The sequence below is a fragment of the Hyaena hyaena genome, unplaced genomic scaffold, assembly GCF_003009895.1.
Source record: "Hyaena hyaena isolate Hyena2069 unplaced genomic scaffold, ASM300989v1 scaffold_39, whole genome shotgun sequence".
NCBI classification, from domain to species: domain Eukaryota; kingdom Metazoa; phylum Chordata; class Mammalia; order Carnivora; family Hyaenidae; genus Hyaena; species Hyaena hyaena.
In genome coordinates, this window is record NW_024080671.1 from 4,144,152 (window position 1) to 4,169,463 (window position 25,312).

The 25,312-nt window shown below is 48.9% G+C and overlaps 1 protein-coding gene across 5 annotated transcripts in view; it reads right to left on the minus strand.

The window, feature by feature from the left end:
* SLC39A11 (solute carrier family 39 member 11) overlaps positions 1-25,312 on the minus strand; it is a 346,364-nt gene that overhangs the window by 145,974 nt on the left and 175,078 nt on the right. For 3 of the 5 annotated variants that reach the window (XM_039229817.1, XM_039229816.1, XM_039229815.1), the window contains one exon: positions 2,660-2,830. The exons of the other annotated variants lie outside the window; for them this stretch is intronic. In XM_039229817.1, the coding sequence (XP_039085748.1) occupies positions 2,660-2,830 (171 nt within the window). The remainder of the gene's footprint in view (positions 1-2,659; positions 2,831-25,312) is intronic. 5 annotated transcript variants of the gene reach the window in all.

A 25,312-nucleotide genomic window follows, 5' to 3' on the forward strand; every position in this document is an offset into this window, starting at 1 on the left:
CTCTCTGCTCCTCCCCTGCTCGCGCCTCTGTCTCTGTCTTTCAAAAATGAAATAATGTTAAAAAAAATTTATTAAATAAAAAAAAAAAGCCCGGAAACAGTCCCAGTTGAGCACATGGGAGCACAGAAGGGTGGTAGCAGGTGGGAGACAGGAAAGGCTCCACCAGAGGAAAGCTAATGCCTGGCTTCCCAAAGCCCAGTGCTACAACCTCTGGATTTTAGATCACTTTCGTGTTCTTCTCGGAGACAGAAAATCACCACGGGATACCTTGAGCCATCTCGTTATTGTATTTGGCTGTAAACCCACTGGACTGATCTTTATTCACTTTCAACTGGTTAGAGAAGGAGCCTCGAGTGGCAGAAAGATAGCAATTAACATTCCGACTGAAGAGGCAGACTAAGGACCTGCTCTTTTCTACTGATTAGCATTTAAGAGGGTCAAGGTGACTGTGGAGGTTTTTCAAGCTGCCCTCTGCCAAGCCCTGGGTCTTCCAATAAGCTTGCTAAGATTTTGGTGGTGAATGTGGCCAGACCCATCCACCAGGGCATAGCTGCTCTGATCAGCTTGGTGAGTTGGGGTCCCACATAAGACTTCAACCCAGAGGCACCTGGGTGGCTCAGTCGGTTGAGCGTCTGACTTCGGCTCAGGTCATGATCTCACAGTTCGTAGGTTCGAGCCCCACATCGGGCTCTGTGCTGACTGCCAGCTCAGAGCCTGCAGACTGTTTCGGATTCTGTATCTCCCTCCCTCTCTGACCCTCCCCTGCTCATGCTGTCTCTCTCTCTCTCTCTCAGAAATAAATAAAACATTAAAAAAAAAAAAAAAGACTTCATCCCAAGGAATCCTGAATAGCGAGCTCTAGAAAAACCAGAGTTTGCCTATGACGCAAAGGGAAAGAGCCAAGAAGGAAATGAGATGCTAAAGAAAAACTGGGGGGCAACCAGTCTATACGATCTTCTGACAGAAATTCCTAAGACCAGGACAGAGATAATAAGGAAAGCACTCCTCATCCAGCGGAAGACCTGAGCTTATAAAGTGACTGAGGCGCATGGCTGGCTCAGTCGGTTAAGCATCCGACTCTTGATTTCAGCTCAGGTCATGATCTCATGGTTTGTGAGTTCAAGTCCCTCATGGGGCGCTGCGCTGACAGCACAGAACCTGCTTGGAATTCTTTCACCCTCTCTCTCTGCCCCTCTCCCAATTGCTCTACATCTTTCTCTCTAAAAAAAAAAAGTGATTGAACACATAGTGTTCTAGACAGGTTTAGTAGATATGGGAGTATATAACATTGAAGTTTTCATTCTTTTAAAAAAATAACCAAAAAAACCCCTTCATTGTGCAAGGAGAAGAGTATCAAGTTACCCAGAGAGGAATAAATCGGCGGTGGCCTTTTCTCCCACAATATCAAAGCCAGAGAGTAATGGAGCAACATTTACAAGGGCCTCGAAGAGAAGAATGTGCCTCCTGCCAGCCTGGTCCGGTCGAGTCACGGCTCCGTTACAGGGTAACGGGCTGGCATTATGAACTAGGCAAGGGCTTGGATAACACATCACCAGGGGGTGCTCCCTCAGCAAGGGTTAGTCCTCAAACCCGAGTTCTGGCCCAGCGAAGACAGATCAGAGTGCTGAAGAATTCGAGACTGAGGAAGCTACAGCTGGGAAGGGGGACAGTAGTATTATTAATGCTAAGAGCCGCGACCATTTACCGATTGCTCACGTGGCCCAAGCAAGGTACCAAAATCTGTGTACGTATGTGTGCGTGCGCACGCTATAGCATCTCATTTAAGTATCAAAATAAACATAACTCATTTTGTAAGTAATATCCCAATTATCTCAGTAGTAGCAAATGCCCATTTCACAGATGGGAAAACCAAGGCTCAGAGAGCTCGGGTCCATTTGTCCAGATATAGTAACTAGTGAATTCCAAGATGTGACCCAAGAACTGCCTCGGGGTCCCTCAATTTATATCTTTATTCTTTTTTATGCTTATCCGTGTTTTCTAATTACTCTAAATGAGACTCGGTATTCTTTTTGAAACAGAATGCCAGCATTTTTTTTTCCCAATTAAAATAAATCCAAAGACACAACATGCATTACTGCAGAATGCTAAAAACAGAATAGGACTGGCAAGGACATTCAGACAGGTGTCCCACAGCAAGAAGGCAGGTGGGGCAACTCCCAGTGCTAAACCACGCAGAAGTCAGTATCTTAAAAGAACGTTAAGCAGGGGCGCCTGGGCGGCTCAGTCGGTTAAGCGTCCAGCTCTTGATTTCAGCTCAGCTCATGATCTTACGGTTCGAGAGTTCGAGCCCCTGCATCAGGCTGTACACTGACAGCACAGAGCCTGCTTAGGATTCTCTCTCTCCTTCTCTTTCTGCCCTTCCCCCAGTCTCTCACTCTCTGTCAACATAAATAAATAAACTTTAAAAAAAAAAAAAAAGAGCATTGAGCAGAACCAGAGGCATCCGTGCTCATAAAAGGTGCTCCCACAGCAATAAGGCAAGTTACAAATAAAGCCAAGGAGGATTTGCATTCTGTCCCCCGCCCGCCTCAGCAAAGGACCCACGTCATGTCTGTCCCCTTTCTAGCCACGCGGCTGAGCTGACAGCGTGACTTTACCTGTGGGCAGGTGGCTGGACGGCTCGGGGGCAAGGCCTCACCTGGAATGTTGTGTATGGTGATGGCCAAGATGAGCAGCGCGATCCGTCTCCAGCTGCCGCCGCTGGGCTGCACTGGGTCCCCTCGAGGAGGCGGCGGGGCGGTGGGGCCCTCGGGAAGGCCTGTGGCCACCGCCTTCTTCCTCTGATAGGCCTCCCCGTTCTCACTCTTGTCTGTGCAAACAGAGAGGGACAGGGAAGGAGAGTACTTTGAGAACATGCACGCGGGTCCTCGGCGAGCAGCGCAGGAAGAAGCGTTCTGCTTCTAGCTTCCTTGGGGGCCGTGAATTCTCCCGTTTCCTTCCTGTTCCTCCCTCCCTTCCTTCCCTTATTCGTTCAGCAAGCATTCACCAAATGGACATTCAGTGCCCAAGGTACAGGTACTGGAAAGGATGAAAAAGATGAAGCTGGGGCGCCTGGGTGGCTCAGTTGGGAAGCGTTAACTGACTCCTAATTCCGGGCCAAATCGTGATCTCACTGTTCGTGAGTTGGAGCCCCGCGTCGGGCTCTGCGCTGACAGAGCCAAGCCAGCTTGGGATTCTCTGCCTTCCCCTCACTCCTGTTCTGTCTCTCAAACTAAATAAGTAAACATTTTAAAAACGATGGAACTGGGGTCACCCTAGCAACGCCCATTGAGGAGAAATGATACTGAGCAGCAGGAGCAGAGATCCCGGAGCCAGGCTCCCCGACTCACTCCTGACTCGTCCACGTAGCCGCTGTGTGGCGCTAACCAAGCTGTTTTCCCTTTCTGTGCCCTCATTTCCTGAGTCGCAAAATGAGGACCCCACCCATCGGGGTGTGTGAGGCTTCATGGCTGTCCCATGTTCCCTGCCTCCTTACAGCATCACAGGGTACGTGACACCTCCTCATCACACCGCCTCATGGGGACCCATCTGCGTGCCAGGCCCAGCCAAAAACACCCCCTCCCCAGGGACAAGGGACCGGGGTGGAGATGGCCCCAGTGACTCAAGGGTAGACTCTCAATCCGAAAGGTCGTGCAAGGGGAGCCTGACACCCTACAAGGGAAGAGAACCAGGAAGCAGCTCAGCAGGTGATAGAAGGAAGCAAGCTGCACACAGGTACACGCAGCTGCCAGCCAAACGGACAGACAGACGGACAAATGGCAGCCTGAGCGTCGCGGGACACTCTGACTATGGAACCCCGCCACCAGACTTCATGAGCTAACCTCCCTTTCCAACATTCCCCTTGGGGGATATATTTGAAGGGTGTCATTTCCCAGGCCCAGGTTAGGCCAACTACCCGTGTCCTGCAGGGTCATTTCCTCAATCTTAATGGAGGTGAGTCGCCCGGGTCTGAGGCAGAGCGTCTGGTTTGCGATGCGCCCCATGGCACGCGTTTGTGGGAGCGGCTTCCCGGAGGAGCAGAGTCCCAGCAAATCTCAGACACGTGGCGGCACAAACGGAAAGGAGGGTCTCCCTATCACGAGGGGACAGAAGAAGCTGCAAGTCACAACTCAGAGGTCACGGACGGGACATGAGGGGGCAATCATATGTCCCAGTCTGGGCCCGCCACCCCGGGGACTGGGGGATTATCGGTGTCCCCTTTCACTCTCAAAGTGTCCTGGTTTGGACAATGAGCAATGTGAGTCCCCGGGCTGCGGGAAACAGCAGACGTTTGACGGACCCTCTGCTGTGGCAGGGAAGGTCCCTTGCAGCAGCTAATGGTCATCAGCTTGAAGGGTGGGAGGGACTCTCTGTGGGGGACCTCCTTCCCTTCTCTATACATTTTCCACACGCAGAAGAATTCTCCTCTCTAAGCTGAAAGTTGCATAAAAATTTTCCCAGAGTCAAATTAAGAAACAACAGGCAAGTATAAGGACTCCATTAGCCCTGACCATGGGGCTCTCCTTATTTTTTGGAGGAGGGGAGAGCAGGCTCCAAGCTCTGGACTGTCAGCATAGAGCCCAAAGTGGGGCTCAAACCCACGAACTGTGAAATCATGACCTGAGCCAAAGTTGGACCCTTAGCTTAGCCGACTGAGCCACCCAGGCACCCCCCTCCTTACTTCTTGGTATAAAGCAAAGGTCGGAGGGGGTTGATCTTAGTGACCAGAATCTCGCTACATAAATTTGATCAGGTCTTTGATTCCCTTTCTGGATGAGCCCACCTAAGTGAACATTGCTTTGTATTTCCAAATACAAAGCGGGAGGGATGGGGGCGAGGAGGGACATCTTTTGAAAATCCTTGTGTTTGTTCACTCAAATCAAGCAGGTAAGCCTAAAGACTAAGCAGATGCCAAAGGGCAGATTCAGGTTTCCCCAGGTCCCCACCTGTTCTCTCTTACAACAGAGGAATCTCAATGCTCTTAGGAAGAAGGAGCCTTCTATCGATCCTCCGAAAACAGGGACACCAGCCCCCCAAACAGTCAGCAGCCACAGCTCACATAAGCGGCCCCTGGGGACCCCAACAGTCTCTGCTGGAAAAGCAACTCCTCTCAGACACTGATTGCACGAGACAAAGCTAAATACACACTCACGGTGCCGTCTCCATATAGTGGTGGAGGGCACTCGCCTTCCTCCCGGACCAGACGGGAAAACACCACCGATCCCTTGGGTTTCCTCTGGGCGCAGGGACCTGACCTAGCTCTTCAGTGGGAGTGGAAGGCAGCGGGGGGTGGGGAACTTTCCCCTCTGGGATTTTACGGTTTAAGACAGAAGAGACAGGGAAGGTATGAGGAATTCCTTTACATCGGAGGGCAGAACTGTACACTCTCTAACGAGCTCTGAAGCTGGCGCTTATTTTTGTCGGGGCGATGAAAGCACCGGACTCTGAATCGGCTGCAAATCTGCACAGAGAGCAACAGGGATGGGGCACGTTAGCGAATTCCAGCAGCGCGCTAGCTAGCGCTCCACAGGAAGGGCCGAGGAGTGGAAAGTGTTGTTAACCGGGATAGAGCTGCAGACTCCGCCGTGGGGTCCCTGCGTGTGAAAGCTGTTGTGCCCAAATGGGACAGGAGATGGTGTGAACAGCTGACAGGCTTGTTAAATAAGCCACCATTTGGTGACAGCCTCTAATGAGTCTGCAACGGGGAGAATTAGTCAGAATTAATCACTACAGAGAGTACGGATGCCTCCTGGGCAATGAATCGTCTTGCCTCTCCCAGCAAGGCCAGTTACACCACTGCGCTCCAAGAAGATCACCAGCCCCGTGCGCAGAGGAGGACCCCTTCGTGGGGGCCGCTGCCCAGCCCGGGGTGGGGAGAAGAGATGAGCCAGAGCAACAAGAACCTGTGGAGAGGGGGAAAGGCCTGGGCATTTCTGAAGCAGGATTTGGTGAAGGGGAAGGACATGTAGAGGCAGAATAGGCGATGTCTATGCAGACCTGCAAAATGGCATTAGTGACGTCGGCTAACAGGTGGTCCTGGGAACTTATCTTCAGTACTCACAGAAGCCCCACAAAGCAGAGAAGCTTCCCTCTAACAGATAAAAAGCTTGAGGGGCGCCTGGGGGGCTCAGTCGGTTGAATGTCTGACTTCGGCTCAGGTCATGATCTCACAGTTCGTGGGTTCGAGCCCTGTGTTGGGCTCTGTGCTGACAGCTCAGAGCCTGGAGCCTGCTTCGGATTCTGCATCTCCCTCTCTCTCTGTCTCTCCCCCACCTGCATTCTCTCTCTCTCTCTCTCTCTCTCTCTCTCAAAAACATAATAAACATTAAAAATATTAAAGAAAACAAAAAGCTTGAAGAGCAGAGAGGTGGAGCTAGCCGATCTCAGGTCACACAACCTGTCCCATGGAGTCAGGAGTCAAGCCAGGTCTTTGCCTCTGGAGGCCACCTCTTAACCAGGACCCTGTTGTTGACTGGGCAGTGGGGGAGGAGGGAGAGGGACAGGGGAGTGTTGATGTGTTCCTTTGCTCCCTGCTTTCACTGCCCTGACGTGACGTTTAGGGACTTGAAATCCCAGATGGTTCTGTTGGAAACGTTTAGGGTGCCCAGGGGGTTGGTGGGTTTGCACCCAGCGACCCCAGAGGTGGAAAGGGCTCAGTGGACATCTCGTACCTATAGTCATTCCCACTCATCGACAAACCTGAAAACAATGCTTCTTAAACCCTTAGACCTGCTATGTCCAAGGAAAAAGCAGCTACAAGTAGAAAATAGTTATTAACATGAAGTCCAGAACACAGGGTCATGATTCTTTCAGAAGGTGAAAGAAAAGACTTCAAAGAGGCCCATAGTCAAAAAAGCATTTTTTTTTTAAATTTAGACTTCAACATCTAAGAACCCACATGAAGAAGGGACCCACTGCTGGGGCTCAGCCTGTACCCCCCCCCCCCCCCACCGCCCCGCCGCCCATTCCTCCTTTCCCAGAGAGGCTGGCATTGCTGAATTTGAGAAGGACCACGCAGGGAACAGACTGCCCTGGCCAAGAATCATTTCTCCCATTTCTCATTTTATGGCCAGGGGTCATAGTGAACCCTGATGTCTGGGTAGGTGCTGTCCCCCTCAGGGCTTGGCAGTGGAGTGAAAGGTGCTAAAGGCTCTAGATCAGTGGCTCCAAACCATTTTGAATCAGCAACTGCTTTTGAAAAAAAAATTAATGTTTATTTATTTTTGAGAGAGAGAGAGAGCACAAGCCAGGGAGGGACAGAGAGAGAGAGGAAGACACAGAATCCAAAGCACGCTTTGGCTCTGAGCTGTCAGCGCAGAACCCAACACAGGCCTTGAACCCAGGAACCGTTAGATCATGCCCTGAGCTAAAGTCGGATGCTTAACTGACTGAGCCACCCAGGCGTCCCAGCATCTGCTTTTCAAAGTATAGCAGAAGCTATAATCCTCTCTTGAGCAAAATAGATAGATAGATAGATAGATAGATTGATAGATAGATAGAGACAGAGAGAGATAGGTAGAATTTTGAAACAATTTTTGAATCCCCATGGATTCAGGGACCTCAGACCAAGAACATCTTGCAAAATGAAAAACCACATTAACCTTTGTTTTCATAACCGGGCCTCTGAGGGACACACAATGTTTGCTGCCCCCCCAATGATGTAACTGGCCAAATCTAACAGGGCCCAATGACGAAACCTCAGGTCCCAGTGAATGCGTCAACACTAATTAACAGATCACCAGCCATGAGAGGTTTAAAAATATCCCCAAGACATCACTGGAAATGATCTGGTTGAATTAGCACAAATAGGCAAATCTTCATCTGCTAAGCGCAGAAAACTTCAAGCCTCAAAAAATACCTTCTTTCTAAACGCTATTTACAAAACACAAAATGAAGAGTAGTCAGTGATATATATTCACCATGTACTACATATGCACAAACAAAATCAAAAGGCCAATCAAAAGCAGAGAGAGAGGACAATCTACTTAACTTATTATTTTGCCTTCCTGTCCATTTCCCGGGGAATCAGAATGGGTTGGGGGAAGAAACTCAATTACCAACATGAGTGTGACGATGTTTGCTAAGAATTCAGTTCTTTAATCATTTATGGGATTAGCATGACTTCCGTTATGTGATTAATGCCTAATTTGAACATGAAATAATGACTCAACATGGGTGAGCATCCACCTTGGCACATGGAGAGATCAAGACCCATGGAGGTCCTTCCTAAGAGTCACGTGGAAATTTAAGAAAGAGCCAGGTCGTTCCCCCAGTCTCAGCAGATGGCCCTTCAGCTCAAATATACCCAAAACTAAAGCCTCTGGCTGTCTCTAAACCTCTCCACACTCAGACCAATTCCCTTTTGTAAAGCTGTAAACATAACTACATTAAAGAAAAAGTCCCAGTGTCCCTATCACAATGACTGTCATTTGTTCCTATCCCTTGTGCAGTTCAGGCACGTTCATGTTTTGCATATTTGTGGTCACTGCACATGATGAAGAGAACAGAGGTGGGATCACACTGCCTGCCACAGAATGTGGCTCTGTCAACCATGGGATCATGGCTCTGTCAACCATGGGATCATGGCTCTGCCAACCATGGAATTATGGCTCTGTCATTCATTAGCCATAAGACTTCAGAGAAATGCTATCTCTGTGCCTCAGTGACTCTGTACTAAAATGGGTTTAATAATCATATCTTCTTAGCACGGTTGTTACAAGAACTAAAATATATGTAAAGCACCTGACTCAGTATCTGGCACATGAAAAGCCCAATTACTGTTAGCAATTACTATTGATTACATGTCTTAAGGTACAGTTTCATAGTCTACTTGTTTCACTTAAAACTCTAGAAATATTTTCTACATTTCTTAGCCTTTGTGACTCGAGTTTTTAATGCCTTGAGGGAGTTTTGCTTAGTTCTGAGCCCATCGTTTGCAAAAACCATTTCTTTTTATTCAAGTTTGAATGGCCGCTATCTTCCAGGCGTTAAAAGCTGCAGTGTCTCATCTTACCACATGGGGACATCCTCTTTCTGTTCCCTCCCACCTAGGATGGCCACCCACTCAGGAAAAGTACCTTCTTGACCTCAGGCACTAATTCTCTGTTTTATGGCTTCATGGTTCATATACACCATGGGAGCAGAGGGCTGACCTGCCCCCAGGAAACAGACCCCCGCATGTGAGAAAAGTTCCTACTGCAGACGGAGAATCTTTGTGCAATGGTCTTAAATCTTCCACAGGCTTGCTTATGACTCCTTGTTGCCCACAGCTGGTTCCCTACGGCTGAACAACAGTGGAGCTGCATCATGGGTGCATTTTGCCAATGCAGGTACGTGCCTTTGAAAACAAACATGCGAAAGCTCCATTTACCCACTGCTCCCTTTCTCTCTTCCATCACTATCCTTTCAAAGTAATTGTGGCTTCAAGCTCCCAGAAAGAGACAGGTGTTCGTTGAAATGGTGAGAAAAATTAATTCTTAGCTTTGGATGTTCTGGGGGGAGGGGCAAGTCTTGGTGATTTAAGGGAGAAAAAGGATGTTCAAGGGGGTGACTCTTTTGACTCCTCAACATTTTTGCTTTAAATGCCGTCTTTAGAACCCACTGGGCACTTGTGACATGACTCAACTGTCAGGAGACGGGAAGGTGTGAGTGCTGGAGGCTGGCAGTTGAATGCAGTCCATCTCTCGATGCCAACAGGGCAGCCAAGATGATACCCATGGCGCCTTCACTCGAGAGAAGTTCCTCAGCTTCCCTGAGGCCTCCAAGGCCACTCGCTCACATGGGTCCTTGGATCCTCCACAACCCCTTGGAAAGGCCAACATATTTGCTGCAAATGTGAAGTCCTGGCATAAAGCCAATAGCGTGGCCTTCATGAAAACATTGCCCATTCAATAAGTTTTATGGGCTGCAGTAGTCAGGGTGAGGCTGGCCAGCCATTTAACCACCTCACCACCATCGGGCAGGTGCCCCAAATAAAATACTCCTGCCGGTAACCACATTCTGACTATAAAGATATAAGTGCATATCAGAGCGACCTTGGAAACCCTAAAAATACACAGAAGAAGATTTAAATCACCCATAAGCACATCACCTAAAAACATATATATCTGGACTTTGGTATATTTCCTTCGATGCTTTTTTGCGCGGTTTTACATAACTGGGAGAGCATATTATACAACTGAAGACTGCTTTTTGTTCTCGCTAAATATTAACATAAGCATTTCCCCCATACGACTGAAAACTCTTAGAAGCATTTCAAGCAATAGAAATTATTATTTACATTCTCATAGTGCTGGGCATTTAGGCTATTTCTATTTTTTTCTATAAATATCACTGCAAAACCTTTCACCTGTATTAACAAGCAGAGATTTGAACAAAATTCCCAGAAGCTGAAGTGCTGATGAAAGGGCCATATGCAGTAAGTTTGGCTAATTAATTTCCAGAAAGGCCATGCCATTTCCATTTCCATGAGGAGAGTTCACGAGTTCTCCCCATGGCATTTCTTAGTCAGCACGGGTCTTTTTCATTTAAAAAATAAATGTATCCACTTATGAAGGAAATGACATTTCCCTTCATTTGGATTCCTTTGACTGCAGGTGAAGTTGAACATTTTTCAGAGTTTCACGTGTACTTCCTTCCTCTATTGTGAAAGGTCCTCTGTCCAAACAAGGCCTCTGTACTGATATGTAATTGGCTAATTCCTTGCAGACACGGGTAATTTTCCTGTGAGCCACCTGTGCTTGTCAATGGCAAGGGGGACACAGCTGGGAGCAGCAGGTGTTCTCACACATCGGACAGATGTATCCACCTGGCCAACCTGGAATTCCTGCCTCCGTTTAAAATTCCTCGGGGCGTCCGAGTGGCTGAGTCCGTTAAGCATCCAGCTTTGGCTCAGGTCACGATCTCACGGTTCGTGGGTTTGAGCCCCGCATCGGGCTCTCCGCTCTTAGCCTGCTTCGGATCCTCTGTCTCTCTGCCTCTCTCTCTCTCAAAAATAAATAAACATTAAAATAAGAAAAATCCCCTTTGACATTCCTCAAGGCAGTGTAATGCCTTTTTTAAAAAAGTAGGGGGAGAGGAGTCATCTGCTTCATTGATGCTGCTAGCTGATATGGTCCCCAAAGCTACATTTCTCTCTCACTACTGAAAACACTACTTTTTTCACGAGCAAGATACATGAGAGCTTCTCTTCCTTCCCCAGTCTTCCTGTAAGTACCACAGCAGTTCTGCAAATATTACATATGGCAAGAGGAATCTAGTGTGGACAGGGGCCCTGATAGGGATTCCAGATTTAGCAAATAAAAAGACGGGGTGCTCAGCTGTAACTGAGTTTCAGATAAAACAAAACTTTTTAGGATAAGTATATCCCAAATATTGCCTGAGATATACTTATCCTAAAAAGTATTTATTCGTATCTAACATTGAAATGTAACTGGATACCGTGTATTTTATCTGACCGCCCTACTTGTGCTCCATTTAGCGTCTGAGTTCTCGGGTGGGGAGAGGCTGCACAAACTGCATTCTACTCTGAAAGCCGCCACACACTCTTCTCCATCCAAGAGAGGCACATGTAATCCAGGGCAGAAAAAGATCCCACTCAAGATGAAGGAAACTTCATGGAAAAACAACCAAAGTATTTATTAGGCTTAGTTACTAACCTTCGAGCAGAGAAGCATCTGGAGTTTAAGAAATATGATGCAAAACTTATTTACAGGGGGCACCTGGGCGACTCAGTCAGTCAGGCATCCAACTTCGACTCAGGTCAAGACCTTACAGTTCATGAATTCGAGACCCACTTCGGGCTCTCTGCTGTCAGTGCAGAGCCTGCTTTGGATCCTCTGTCTCCCCCCCCCCCCCCCCCCCCCCCCCCCCGTGCCCCTCCCCGACTCACGCATGCATGCTCTCTCTCTCTCAAAAATAAACATTTCAAAAAAAACTTATTTACAATCTGTGACTAGAATAGATGCCTTCACTTATCATTCTAAATACCATGAGCCACACGATTATCAGAGGGTCAAATGCTGCCTGGGTAAGGTGGCTGGTTCGATTCCCTTGTCTTTTCAGCCCATATTTCCCAGGACCTGTAAGTAATCCATGCCCCGCCTATGATGCTTACAAACAAACAACTACTTAGTGACAACACAGGCACAAATAGATCTGCATAACGGATAAAAATTAAATGTACTTCAGAAGATTAAATGGGCTCACTCTTAGCGAGAGATTTCTCATCCATTAAGCAAAACCACCCACTAACACATGGCTTGTTCCAACTATCTAAGGTAATACTTTCTATTCTCAGTCAAGGGAGCCAAAATATCTAATAACATTACCAACCAGGGCAGCTCTTCTGCTCTAAAGGTACAAACAACCAATTAATCGACATGAACTCATTCCTGATGACTTGGATGTGGTCTAAAAATAAATCCCAGGTGGGTTCTGGAGACGCCTCTCTGGTTCTTAGTCTCCCCCCCACGTGTGTGTTCAGCACAAACTCTCCCATGGGAAAGAAATCATCCTAGCTTTGAAGGAATACGTCGGCAAAAGACACTTACTTCTACAAAGTCCCAGTACGCTCATCAGAGAGAGCGAAAGGGCCTTCTGGAGAAGACCAGTGCTTACAAGAGCTCTGCAAACGACTCCCAGGTGGCCCCAGAAGATGGGGGGCCCGTGCTTAATCTACATGGTTGTCAATTACCAGGCCAGGGAGGAGGCGTCCAGGAGAACAGCGCCCATTTCAGGGCTCCTGTCCAGTAGCCAATATGAACTTAATTGTCATTGGTTTACTTTCCCTTATGAGGTAATGCTGTTCTGCTGTTTTCTCTAATTCTGAGAATAAGATTAATAGCCTAGACTGCTATAGCTCCCAAGTGCGGAGGTAAGTCCATCCATTACTGGGTCATGGAGGGAGCTTGTAAAACACCAACTCCTGTAGCCCATCCTGGAACTACTGGGTTAGAGCCTGTGGGAGAGAGAATATGGCAGATTCTGGGGCCCAGGAATCTGCCACGTGCCCTCTCCCACTCTCACCCCCAAGGAAATTCTGGTAGAGACTAGCTTTTGAAAATTAATGTTTTAGACCACATAAGTACTACTTAACCCAAGCACTTCCTTAGTCTCTAAATTTGTCAGTCCAGGGGTGCCCGGGTGGCTCAGTCCGTTAAGTGTCTGACTTCAGCTCAGGTCATGATCTCACGGTTTGGTGAGTTCGGCTCCACGTCGGGCTCTGTGCTGACAGCTCAGAGCCTGGAGCCCGCTTCGGATTCTGTGTCTCTGTGTCTCCCTCTGCCCCTCCCCAACTTGCACTTGCTCGCGTTTTCTCTCTCTCAAAAATAAAAATAAATTTACATCAATCCAAATATTACCGCCCAATTAGATATCTCAAGGCAATACACAGGGATATACCTGATTCTTAGTTCTGTGTGGGCACCTAAGGATATATATGACTGCAAAACACACGGGCAGAGGGGGAAGGCAAAGGAATTTAAGACTAAAAGGTAAAAAGTAATTGTACCGTCTTGATAGAAACCATGGTCTCCTTACATCCAATGAACATCCTTCTTTTTCTTCTCTTAGAGGATATGGACCATCACCAGGAAAGGCAGCCACCAGCAGAAGAACGGAGAGAGAAATCAACTCCCCCAGCCCAAGGCATGCTCTCCTCCTCCCTGCGCCTACATGGGGTCTACATAGGGTCTAGGCCCACCTAAACGCTCCCTCTATTGAGATCTCCCATTTCCTCTCTTGTCCTAGGGGTTGGCTACCAGGAATCCAAACACGACACCATCAATGACACTGTTAGGCGCCACAATCACAAGAGCACACACACACGGCCAGTATTCACGAAGAGCATTAATTACACGCTACAAACTGTGATGGGAAACAAAACCTTCCTTTTGCCCCTGGGCAGGTGACCGGATGGAAACCGCAGTGCGGAAAAGGTTCGTGTGAATCTAAAATTCCACAAACCTTTCTTGGTCTGGGGATTTTCTTGCTTTTCAGGATCCACACAGGTAACACGGGAACCCAGTGTACTGGCTAGAGATAACAAGAAAGGAGGGAAAGGATAAGGCCTGAAGATGTACGGTTTGTGGGTTGTCTTTGTTACAAGAAGGTAAGAGAGCTGAGTCTGTACCTGGAGGCAAGGGGGAACGTTCGCCCACGGCCAAGTTCAGCAGGGAGAGTTTATGGGGCGCAGGCCTCAGCGAAGGGCAACAGAAGCCAAGTCAGTCCTCAGAAGTAGACTGAGGGGCTTGTGGAACTGACCCAGGAAGGCCACAGAACCCACCCTGGAACCCCAACAGAGCCAACCACAGGACTCCTACTCCACCAAAATGCCACCACAGACCCATGTGGCAGCACCTCTGTCCGCAATGCTGGACGCCAAGTGCCCCGGCTCAGGTCACTGGCACTGAGTGCTGGCCACTTCTGCTGGGATGGCTTTGCTCTCAGGTCCATCCCACTGGCCAAGCCGCGGTCAGCTCGAGCTACAAGAGAGGCTGGAAGTCCACCTTTTATCCTGAGAGACAGGCTCCATCTTCCACCAGGACTCCGGGGTGGTGGTGCGGGGGGAGTCCCAAGCATAGTCAAGGAGTTTGGAAGATAAACCACTATAGGGGAAAAAGGAGGGAGAGAGGAAAGAAAGGAGCAGGGAAGACTAAGAACCATAGGGAAGCTTTATTTGTGCCCTTGGACATCCATGGCTTAGCTATACTGGTCTATGTTAAATCTGCACCAGGTTGGGGCGTCTGGGTGGCTCAGTTAGTTAAGCATCGGACTTTGGCTCAGGTCATGGTCTCACGGTTCATGGGTTGGGGCCCCGCATCGGGCTCTGTGCTGACAGCTCAGAGCCTGGAGCCTGCTTCGGATTCCATGTCTAATCATTCTCTGCCCCTCCCCCGCTCGGGCTCTGTCTCTCCCTGTCTCTCAAAACTACATAAACATTGAAAACAAATTTTTTTAATTGCACGAGGTTTCCTGCTCTCTTTGGAGAGCCACAATTAAATGAATGAAACCACAGCACAGAAGGCTCAGGTCACCTCTATCCCTAGTCTTCTGTGCATAACCCTATGCAAGCCCCAGCCTCAGCTTCCTCCAGCTGCGAATGAGCTGAATGAATCAGACTTCAGGGCCCCTTCCGGCGCTAATTCTATGCTCTGCCACCGCTGGCCTACATGATCGCTCATCCCTGGAGAGAGTAGGAGAGAGGGGCTATTTCCAATGTCAGTGTTCATCCAACTCTGTTCTGGCCTAAGAAATTCCCCAAGATGAGTTCCAGATTCCAAATGTTCAGAAAATAAGAACATCCACTAACTGAGCAGCAAATCCATTTGCCAGAGGAATCGGCATCTCTCTGTGCCCTAAGACGAAAAGCATTATATTCCCTTTAAATGTATTATACTATTTTCTGACAATACAAACATTCCCATACATTATAGGAAAAAATAGAGGATACTGACAAGGGTGCAGGGAAACTAAAAATCATTCACCACCCACCCAGAGAGGACCACCTTGAACAAATCCTGACAATTGTTTTTATATTTACACTGTATGTGTATAGATCACACACACACACACACACACACACACACACACACATTTTTAGGAGGCTCATACAGTTCTGAAACATGACTTCACATAGAACATAGTCCATATCATAATATATTCCGCCATGTCAGTGGTTCTCAGCCAAATTTCCGTCACCCGCCTGAGGTCAGGAAGGAACAAGGCAGAGTTTCCAGGAGCCAAAGAGAGAACTAACAATATACACTCAAGATTTTTTTCTTGGTAGAAGAAAAGTTGTGTTGATCATCCAAATAATTTCAAAGTCTGGTACAGCCAGTTACCTTCCAGGCCTCTAGTGAGCTTTGGTGTTTAGATACTAAAAGCTATCTGGACAGGAATTATAAATGGGCACTTGACAGTTGGCTAAATGTTGGTTGATATTTATTGTTCTGGGATTTCTGTAATATAAATGTTATCTTCAGGGTGATTTCTGAGCCCTTCCTTCTTCAAGCCCCCCCCCCACGGGGGTGGGGGGTTCATCTGCAGCCTGAAGTCCATAATATTTAACCACTTTCCTGGGCATCACTGGTCTGTGTGCAGGTCTACCACGTCTGGTGGCTGAGAGTGCCGTGAAGGCCTGTGTCAGTGTGCTCACAACCGCACAGTGCTTGCACAGAGAAGTGTGCGCACACATCTACATGGAATATTTTGCACATATTTTCAGAGAGTTTATGGCTTTATTTAAGGTTAAGACCCTCATTCCAAAACATCCTATCCACCAACCGACCAACGTTTATTTCTGCAAATGCCTAACCTTACGGGCATACACCGCAAGGGTCAGCAAATGTTCGGGCAAAGGTCCAAATAATATTTTAGACTTTATGGATTATTCCATTTTCCTGGCAAACCACTCAACTCTGCCTGTATAGCGCAAAGGGGAGCCACAGACAGCACATAAATGAGTCGGCGTGTCTGTGTTCCCATAAAACTCTTTACAAAAACAGGCCAGAGCTGGCCAGCAGATTGTACTTTTCTGGCCCCTAATATAGGCTATTAAGAGCCTTAATAATCTTAAGGATTTTAAGATTTCTTTAAGATTCATATTTCTTGGTCATCAGTGGCCCTCATGAGAATGAGTCCCAAGCCTTTATGTTCCCCAAAGAAGTTAATCACCTGGATCCACCCAGCGGCTGGTGTGGATAATCCAACCATGTGTGAATCATCACGGAGATCACTGGTCAGCCTGGCTGACTCAAAAGAAGAGTCCAGAGAGTGACCACCATGACAGAATGCTGCGTCCAATGGACACTTTGTTGTGTCCTTACAACAGTTTTCCTTGACATTTACAAGCGTTGTCTGTCCTCTCCCCCAACAGTCCGTGCTTTGCGTGGCCCATCAGGACCAGCCTGGGCTTGGAAACCAATGGATAAACCTGAGTTCAGATCTCCAGGAAACAGTGTGCGGTGGGTGGAACTGGACAAATCTCAGTGCGGACTTTCTTTTAGCATCCCAATTAGAGTTGCCTCCTGATGGAAGACACTACTTCCACCTCATCCTTACCAGGGGACGAAGAAAACCAAAAGAGGAGGGACAGGAGATGACAACCTGAAGAAAGGACACTCTGACCCTCAAAGGCTTACATAATCATCAACCCCGCTGTGACAGGTGACAGCCCAAGAAGACCTCAGGACCCTGCCTCATAGCCCCCTCTCTCTTCCGGATTCAGGTTCAACAATCACTGATTAAATGCCTATTCTGCACCAAGCAAGACCCCACATGCGTGAACACCTGGAGAACTTGGATCTTCTTTAATCCTAGAAGCAACACTGCGAGGTAGGTTCCTGCAAATCCTATGGTACAGGTAAGGAATAGGGTAGCTCAGTGGCCTACCCAACCCTCTTCCTTCCAACTAGCTGCCCAGACGTGATTCCCAGCTCTGCCTTCTTCATGGAACTGACTGGTGGGTCTACCCCATGTTCGGTGGGGTATGAAATGCTTCTTCCCCTACTCCTGTTTCCATGAGGAGGGACTTTGCCCTAAAAGCTCCTGGACTTTTGCCCTACCTTTAATACCTCCCCATGGGGACAGAGTGAGTTCCTTGAGAGATGAATCTGGGGAGGTCCATGCAGCCTCCCTGCCACCTTGCCCTGAGTGCCAGGGTTCCCACAGGCTGCCCGACTTCCAGTCCAGGCCTCCATGCGGCAAGGCCCACGGGCTCCCCCAGCGTGTCTGTGAGGTGGTGAGTAAATGGGCCCAATTCCAGAGTCCACCATCACGAATCCCACTCCGATGCACACCACAGCCGTTGCCTCTAACCCAATCTCGCTGGTATGGAGGGTGGAGTCTTTGTTTCCCTCTAGCCTCCTTTGCCTCTTAAAGTTGATTCAGAGCTTAGACAGGGAAGATGGGGGTGTTCAGCATGAGGCCTCTCCAAACCCAGCCCCCGGCCCTAAGCCTGACCTAGCCTGCAGACAACAGTGGTCAGTTCGAGGCTGAACGTACGATCCGAGCCAGCCGAGTCGGAGCCCTGGCCTACGGATATTGCCCCGTGGACACTGCCCCCATGGACACTGCCCCCGTGGGCTGAAGCCCAGCCATGTGGAGCAAAAACAAGGGCAATGTGCCAGGGGCAGAGGCTGCCTGGTGCCGGCCTCGCTGTTCAGAGCCTGAGGCCTGTTCCCAAAGCTGCCCTTGATTCCCGGAGCTTTCAGTACCTCTCCCCACGAGTCAGCAAATGAAAGTTGATGCGGCTTCAGCTGGATGAGTTGATTCCTGTCACCAGCAATCAAAAGAGGTCTGACTAAAATAAGAAAACCTCGGCTACTGAGTGATCTCGCTAGGATGACCCAGCTACTTCATAGCAGGACGGAGATTCAAACCCTGAGCTCCTGACTGCTAGTTTGGGGCTGATCCCCCCACATCATGCTGCTAGCCCCCCTCCCCGGCCCTCCCCATTAATTCTCTATAGCACGTGGGGCAGGAACATCTCGCGGACGCCCGAGGGTGCATCTGCGGCTCAGACCCTCTGCGCTGGCTCCCAAGCAGGGGCGGGAAGGGGTTTGGGGAGGATGCATCTGCTCCAGGAGCTTTGTCGCCCTGGAAGTCTCCTGAAAGGACAGGACTGGCACTTCTGAAAATCAGGCCTTGATCAGAATCATCTGAAAAGTTTTTAAAATCCAGAGTCCCAGTCTCGGCGGTAGACCTAGTGGGTCTGCATGTCCCAAGGGAGGATCTGGCCCATGGGCATCTCTGCGGGCTCCGGGGAGGGGCTGATGCTGCTGGTCCACCGGCCGGTATATGAGAGCCGCCAGGTCACAGAACATCAGCATCTTTCCCAGCGACAGGGTCTGAGAATGTCCCACGTCATCGGCCCATGCTGCCAAGCCGGTCCCTTCCGAGATCACCCAGGTCCCAGCACACAGGACAGTCTCTGCTCTTCAGGCTCCTTGTATTTTCCTAGCCTTGCTTCACCCTGGTCGCCGCAAGAACCCCGTAACTGCCAAGTAACTGGGCAGCTCTAGGTGACTGTCAGCTCTGTACACATCACCCCAGGCTGCAAAACAGAACAGACATGTGAGGGCCAAGAGGACTTGAACTTGGCCTGCAGGCTCAGACTCCATCCAGTCCACCTTCCCACCCAGTCAGTACTCGCTGCCCAAGCAAATCCCCAGTTCCCTGCACGGTCTCCTGGCCATAAGTTCTGGCCTCAATAACCACTCAGCGCATAAAAGCAGCCAGTCTTCTCAATCCAGCCGGTCCTCGTCCTTGGCCACCCTCATTTCAACCCAGTCTGAAAGCCGCTCCCGAGATGAGCAGGTTCACAAAGGGAAGGGGCTGGAAGAGCCTGTAGGAGAGCAGTGTGTACACAAAGACACAGGTGTCCTTCTGTGCCTTCCTCTCCTTTGCCACAAGGAAGCCCTCCCACACCAAGACCGAAGCCTCCCAGATACCGATCAGATTCCAGGAAAGCAACGTAAAGAATAACAAGAGATTATTTGGAGGTGGGACAAGTGGACGAGTTGCATCTCAGCAGAAGCTCTTATTAATAAGGAAGACGTTCCAGCAGATCAAGGGTGGGAGCAAATGGCACTGCCTTCCATAAGGGTCAGCAAAGAGAATCCCTTTTCCGGGGCAGAGGATGCAGTCGTGACAAAGTCTATTCTAAGACAGAAGCTGCTGTGATGGGCAGGAGCACCTGTATTCTGACAGGTAGAGAAGAATCTCTGTTGTGAGCACGGCCCTACGAACCTAGAAAGGTGAAGCCAATGTCAAGGACACTCATGGATTGGGTGGGCTCATTTCCAATCAGCCTGGGCTTCTAAGTAAAGAGCAATTAGCACATCATTGAGATGCAAGTACTTTACACATCATAGAAATGCAGCTAAATGTTTGTGTCCAAAAGTTCATTTTCTTAATTAGCTAACTATTTCCCTGGCAATATACTCCTGCCATTAAATGTTCCGAAAGACTTTTCAGAGAGAGTGCAAAGGTAAACTTCAGCACAGCTACCCACTCTGTTAAGAAAAACCCAGCTCTACAAGAATGGATCCCAGCTAACAAAGAAAAACCATGCTCCCAGACCCATGGGAGAAGAACCCAGGTCACGTGGTATTTGGGTAAGCTTCCGCCAAGGTCGGACTTGCAGGTACGGGGTGGACTGTGAAGAGAAAAATCTGCTGGTGCCACCAGATGGGCACGTGGCCAACATGCCCAGCAGCAGCTCCGGCACCAATTCGCTACTTTTTCCACCACCTCCCCATTCACCAGATCGGGAAAAGCAATTCGGACACAGAAGCCACCTGTTTCCCTCGCCAGGATCAATGGGGGAGAAAGCTACAATGGCTGGGAGTCCCAGAGGGTTCCTTTTATTCACCTTTTCAGCATGTGCAGGTGTGTGTATGTGCGTAAGAGACAGAGACAGAGAATACGCACATGTGCGCCCACATGCGGATTATCACCGATTTATTTGACTTGAGATGGTCTGGTAGTTTCTCCCAAACTTCCCCTGGGGGCTGTCAATCAAAGGTGCATGGATGGTGTGGGCGGGGGAAGGGGGTAGCAAGGTGGACAGCCTAAGAGGCTGACAGCCCGGCTGAGGGCATCCTGTCCTCCAGCGGCACAAACCACGGACAAGTGGGGAGGGTCCACAGCAGTCTCCCTGGCACATTTCTGTTTTCTTACCTCTTCAGGCTTTTCTCTTGCCCTTTTTTCCCCAAGGCAATGACGGAGCCCTCTGGGCGGCATTATAGGAACAGGAACGGGAGGGGCGCCTGGGTGGCTTAGTCGGTTAAGCATCCGACTTTCGCTTAGGTCATGATCTCACGGTTTGTGGGTTCGAGCCCCGCGTCGGGCTCTGTGCTGACTGCCAGCTCAGAGCCTGGAGCCTGTTTCAGTCTGTGACTCCCTCTCTCTCTGACCCTCCCCTGCTCACACTGTCTCTCTCTCTCTCCTAGAAATAAAACATTTAAAAAAAAAAAAAAGGAACAGGAACGGGAAAGAGTGGTTCTGGGGGACTGAGGGTCTGCACTCACTCAGGGCTTCTTGGCCAGCCCCCATCCCAGCTCTACCGTTTCCTGCATATGCGTCTTTGGAGATCTCACCTGATACCCCCTGTGCCTCAGTTTCCACATCTACCAGATGGGGTGGCTAATATTACCCGCCCCAAAGAACCGTGGTAGGGGGTAGGTGAGAGTGGGCACAGGGCCTCCCCCGCCCAGCACGCATCGAGTGCACCACAAGCCACGTTTTAGTGGTTCCCAAAAGGAACTTGTATTGTGTTTATAAAAATATAAAAAGAAAGGCTGGGGCACCTGGGTCGCTCAGTTGGTTAAACACCCGACTCTTGATTTCAGCTCAGGTCATGATCTCACGGTTGGTGGGTTCAAGCCCCATCTGCATTGATGGCGTGGAGCCTGCTTGGGATTCTCTCTACCACCCCCCCCCCCCCGTCTCAAAATAAATAAATAAATGAAGGAGGGGGAGGGGGAGGGGAGGAGGAAGAAGGGAAGGAAGGAAGGAAGGAAGGAAGGGAAAGAAAGAGAGAGAGAGAAGGAAGGAAGGAAGGAAGGAAGGAAGGAAGGAAGGAAGGAAGGAAGGAAGGAAGGAAGGAAGGAAGGAAAGAAGGAAAGGGAAGGGAAGGGAAGGGAAGGGAAGGGAAGGGAAGGGAAGGGAAGGCTAATGGTGGGCAGGGTACACTTAATCCATACTTAAGTCCAAAAGGGCAGAAGGCCATGATAGCACAGAAAAAAAAACAGATCATGATAGGGTTTGGTGCAGAGTTTTCAAATACCTTCAGATCCCAATATTCTGTGCTGGCAGAGCAGAGCCCCGTCTTGGCTCTCAAGTGAGAGCTTTTTAAGATTCATAGTCATGTCGACATTTTCAACTTTCAGAAAGGGTCACCAGCTGCTAAAGATAATAGAGACTTTCCATCAATACAAGGGGAGGGCTGGTGCCCTTTAAGATCATCTATTCTGCTTTGGAATACAAAGTAACTTTGTCTTTTCCTTTTCTTTCCTTCTTTCTTTTTTGAATAGTGGATTTATTCATCTAATGTACTTTACTTAGACTAACGTTAATACCAGTTTGCACTTCCTAAAAAATGTTACAACCAGACAGAAGGGGATAAAGTAGGTCACTGGCATCCCTGAAATGTGCTAAGTGGTTGTTTATTATCTACAGAAAACTATGACAGACAGACAGGCAGATAAACTGTACGTGTGCACACATGTGCATAAATCCATACATGATCTATGTACCATATGTCTTATATACTCAATGCTATTTCTTTAGGCCATTATGCTTCCATTTCAAAATTTAATGTTTTTTAAAAATGTATACATATAATTTTTAGAAATTCACCTTGGAAGCTGAAAGTTAGTGGCTCACTGAAATAGCATGTGACAGCTAATTGCCAGGAAGAATGAACACCATTACTTCCTCCCTGGGTTTCCCATCTATATAAGTAAGAAGGGGGAGGACCAGGAGGAAAATTGGTTTCTGGAAACATGTAGCTCTCAGGAGGGAGACACATTCTCTTTCTCTACCATTTTTGGTTCAGACTTAGGGGCCAGCACATCGTCAGAGGGCAGCTGTCTCTGTGTCAGGGGCCCAGGCAGGCACGATGCTGAGATGCCCAGCTGCCACGCAGGACAGCCCGAGGGGACCCCAGTGTGGGAAGCTTAGTTCATGAGCCTTCTGCTGTCTGAGGCAGAGGGCTGGGTCAGACGGGAGAAGACTGCCAGGTAGAGCGATCTGCACTGACCTGAGGTCGCTTGAAGCCAAAACACAAAGCAAAAGCAAAAACCAAAACCAAAACAAAACAAAACGACAACAAAAACCAAGCCTGCTTCTGAGATAGCAGGAATAAAAACCATCAACCATCATAAGTCACATGGAGTGGGGTTTACCAGTAAGATCAGTGTGGGAAAAGTGAGGCTGCCCTCATGTTCAAGGGCAGACCCTGCTTGGTGAAATGAGTAAGATTTAATGAGGCAGAGCAGAAATGTCTGCCAGGTTGGGAACAGACCTTCTCCTGCGGCCACAAGGGAAGCGTGAAGAATGGCTTGGTCCCTAGTGGGAAAGCACTTGCCATCCAGCAGGGGTTCGGAGAAAGGAGAGCCGTGACTGCTGAGTGCTTTGTGCTCTGTCAGCTTCCGCAAAAGGAGAAAATGCCTTGCTGAAACGAAGGCTTTGGAAGGACAGACTCTCCAAGCGACGCCTGTATTACGTCGGACTGTGAATACAAAAGAAACCAGTGTGGGGCGCCTGGGTGGCTCGGTGGGTTAGGGGCCCAACTCTTGATTTCGGCTCAAGTCATGATCTCACAGTTTGTGAGCTCGAGACCCGCGCTGGGCTCTGTGCTGGCAGCATGGAGCCTGCTTGGGATTCTGTCTCCCTCTGTCTCTGCCCCTCCCACACACCCCCAAAAAAGAGGACTACCATGAAAGAGGGCTGGAAAATGTAGTGCCAATTATGTCAACTGACATGGGAGTTCTTACCGCAGAGAGAGGTGTGGGGCTTAAGCTGTGTGTGTGTGTGTGTGTGTGTGTGCGCGTGCGCATGCACACGTGTGTGTGCGCACACACGCAAGTCTTACGGGCTGGGAGCAGCTGGATGGTACATGACCCTAACTGAGCCCAGGCCAAGTATAGAGTCTTCCGCAATGGTTCTCAAACTTGAGCATGAAAAAACACATACACACACACATACAAACACACACACACACACAAGCAAACAAATCAATCAACCTACTTGTTTCAGTAGTGCATATACTACAATTGAAGGTAAGCCAAGAAGATAAGCCAAGAAGGTAAAGCCTGGCCCGTGTCCAAAGATGACACCCAGTTGGGTGAAGCATTCCATATTTTTGGAAGACGGAGTTACTAATCAGTGGGCATAACAACTCAGTTAAGCAAGGTGAATAAGCTGTGGAGATCTGCCCTCCCACATCATACGGAAGGCAACAATGACGTATGTTTGTACGCTTCAAACTTTGTTCAGAGGGTAGGTCTCAGTTTATAATAAAATAAAATTTAAAAAAGAAGGATCACCTAAATAACGTTCACAAAAGTCATATTAAAAAGATTTTTTCTTCAGTGCAGTTTCTTGAAGCTTCTGGGAGAACTGGGCAGAACTCAGGAGTTTGAAGGTCTGACAAGCAGTCAAGAGAACATAATTTAGAGGAGAAAGAAAGATCCAGAATGACACAAAGGAAACCCACTGAGAATGGACTCACTGGTTTGTGATGTCCAGCCCAGATCCTTTGACAAGGGTTTACTGGGAATCATCACCTGGGGCTCTTATCATTTTGGCTCACCTTGCACCAAATGGGATACACCCCGTTAGGGTAGATCCTCTCCTTTCGTAATTTCTATCAGAATGACAGATTCCATAATCTTCCTCATTTGCCAAACGAGAAACACGGGAAGAAGCATCTGTGCAGAAAGCCCATGGAACCCACTCTGAGAAACCTTGTTCCCAGAGGAACAGACCAAAGGAAGCCCATGGAGAGACCCAGGGTGAGTGCCAAAGGCGAGTGGCAAGGAGGTGTGCTCACCCACGGGGTAGCCAGTGATGCCTTCGCTCGTAGGGTGTGGTCCAAAGCAAGGGAGCAGAAACAGATTATCTGACCGAGACAGAGGTGCCTGGCACATCTCAAAACCATCAACCCCACCCCCCCAAAAATCTGTCCACTCTATGCCAGCAGAACCTTGAGCCTGCAGAGAAGTCGAGTCCGGGCTCAGCCAAACAGGACCTCCCGAGCCACGGGGTGGGCGCAACAGAGAGCAGTGCACCTGCTGTCATGGCAACCCCTGGCCCACGAGGGACGGAGAGGAGGTGCTCTGCTCACTGAAACCCAGGCGACACTTCAGCCTCAGCCCCCAAGGAAGTTAATGCTCATCCTAGACTTTCTCCTGTCTCTTTCCCCTCTGTCTTTTCATGTCGCCAAGTGGCTTTAAACCATTCCCTTCTCCACAAAAAAGAAAATCATGCGCCAAGATAAGACTTCTGATAAACCACTGAGCTGAATCTCCTTCCCCCCTACACCAAGCAGAGCCTAAGATCCTGTTTGGTCTCTTTATTAGTAGTTTCTCCATCTCAAAGGAAACGGTCACCAAAAAGATCTTCAGGAAAATGCACTGGCCTCACCATCACCACCTCCCTGCGGCACCCGGGACAAATGTGCCCACCCTGCAGTATGACTGAGGGTCACCTGGGGAACTTCACCAAGCAGGTTCCCCAAGGGATTCCCAAGAGAGTCGATGTATGCAAATCAGGAGCACAGCAGGAGCACCTGTATTTTTTCTTC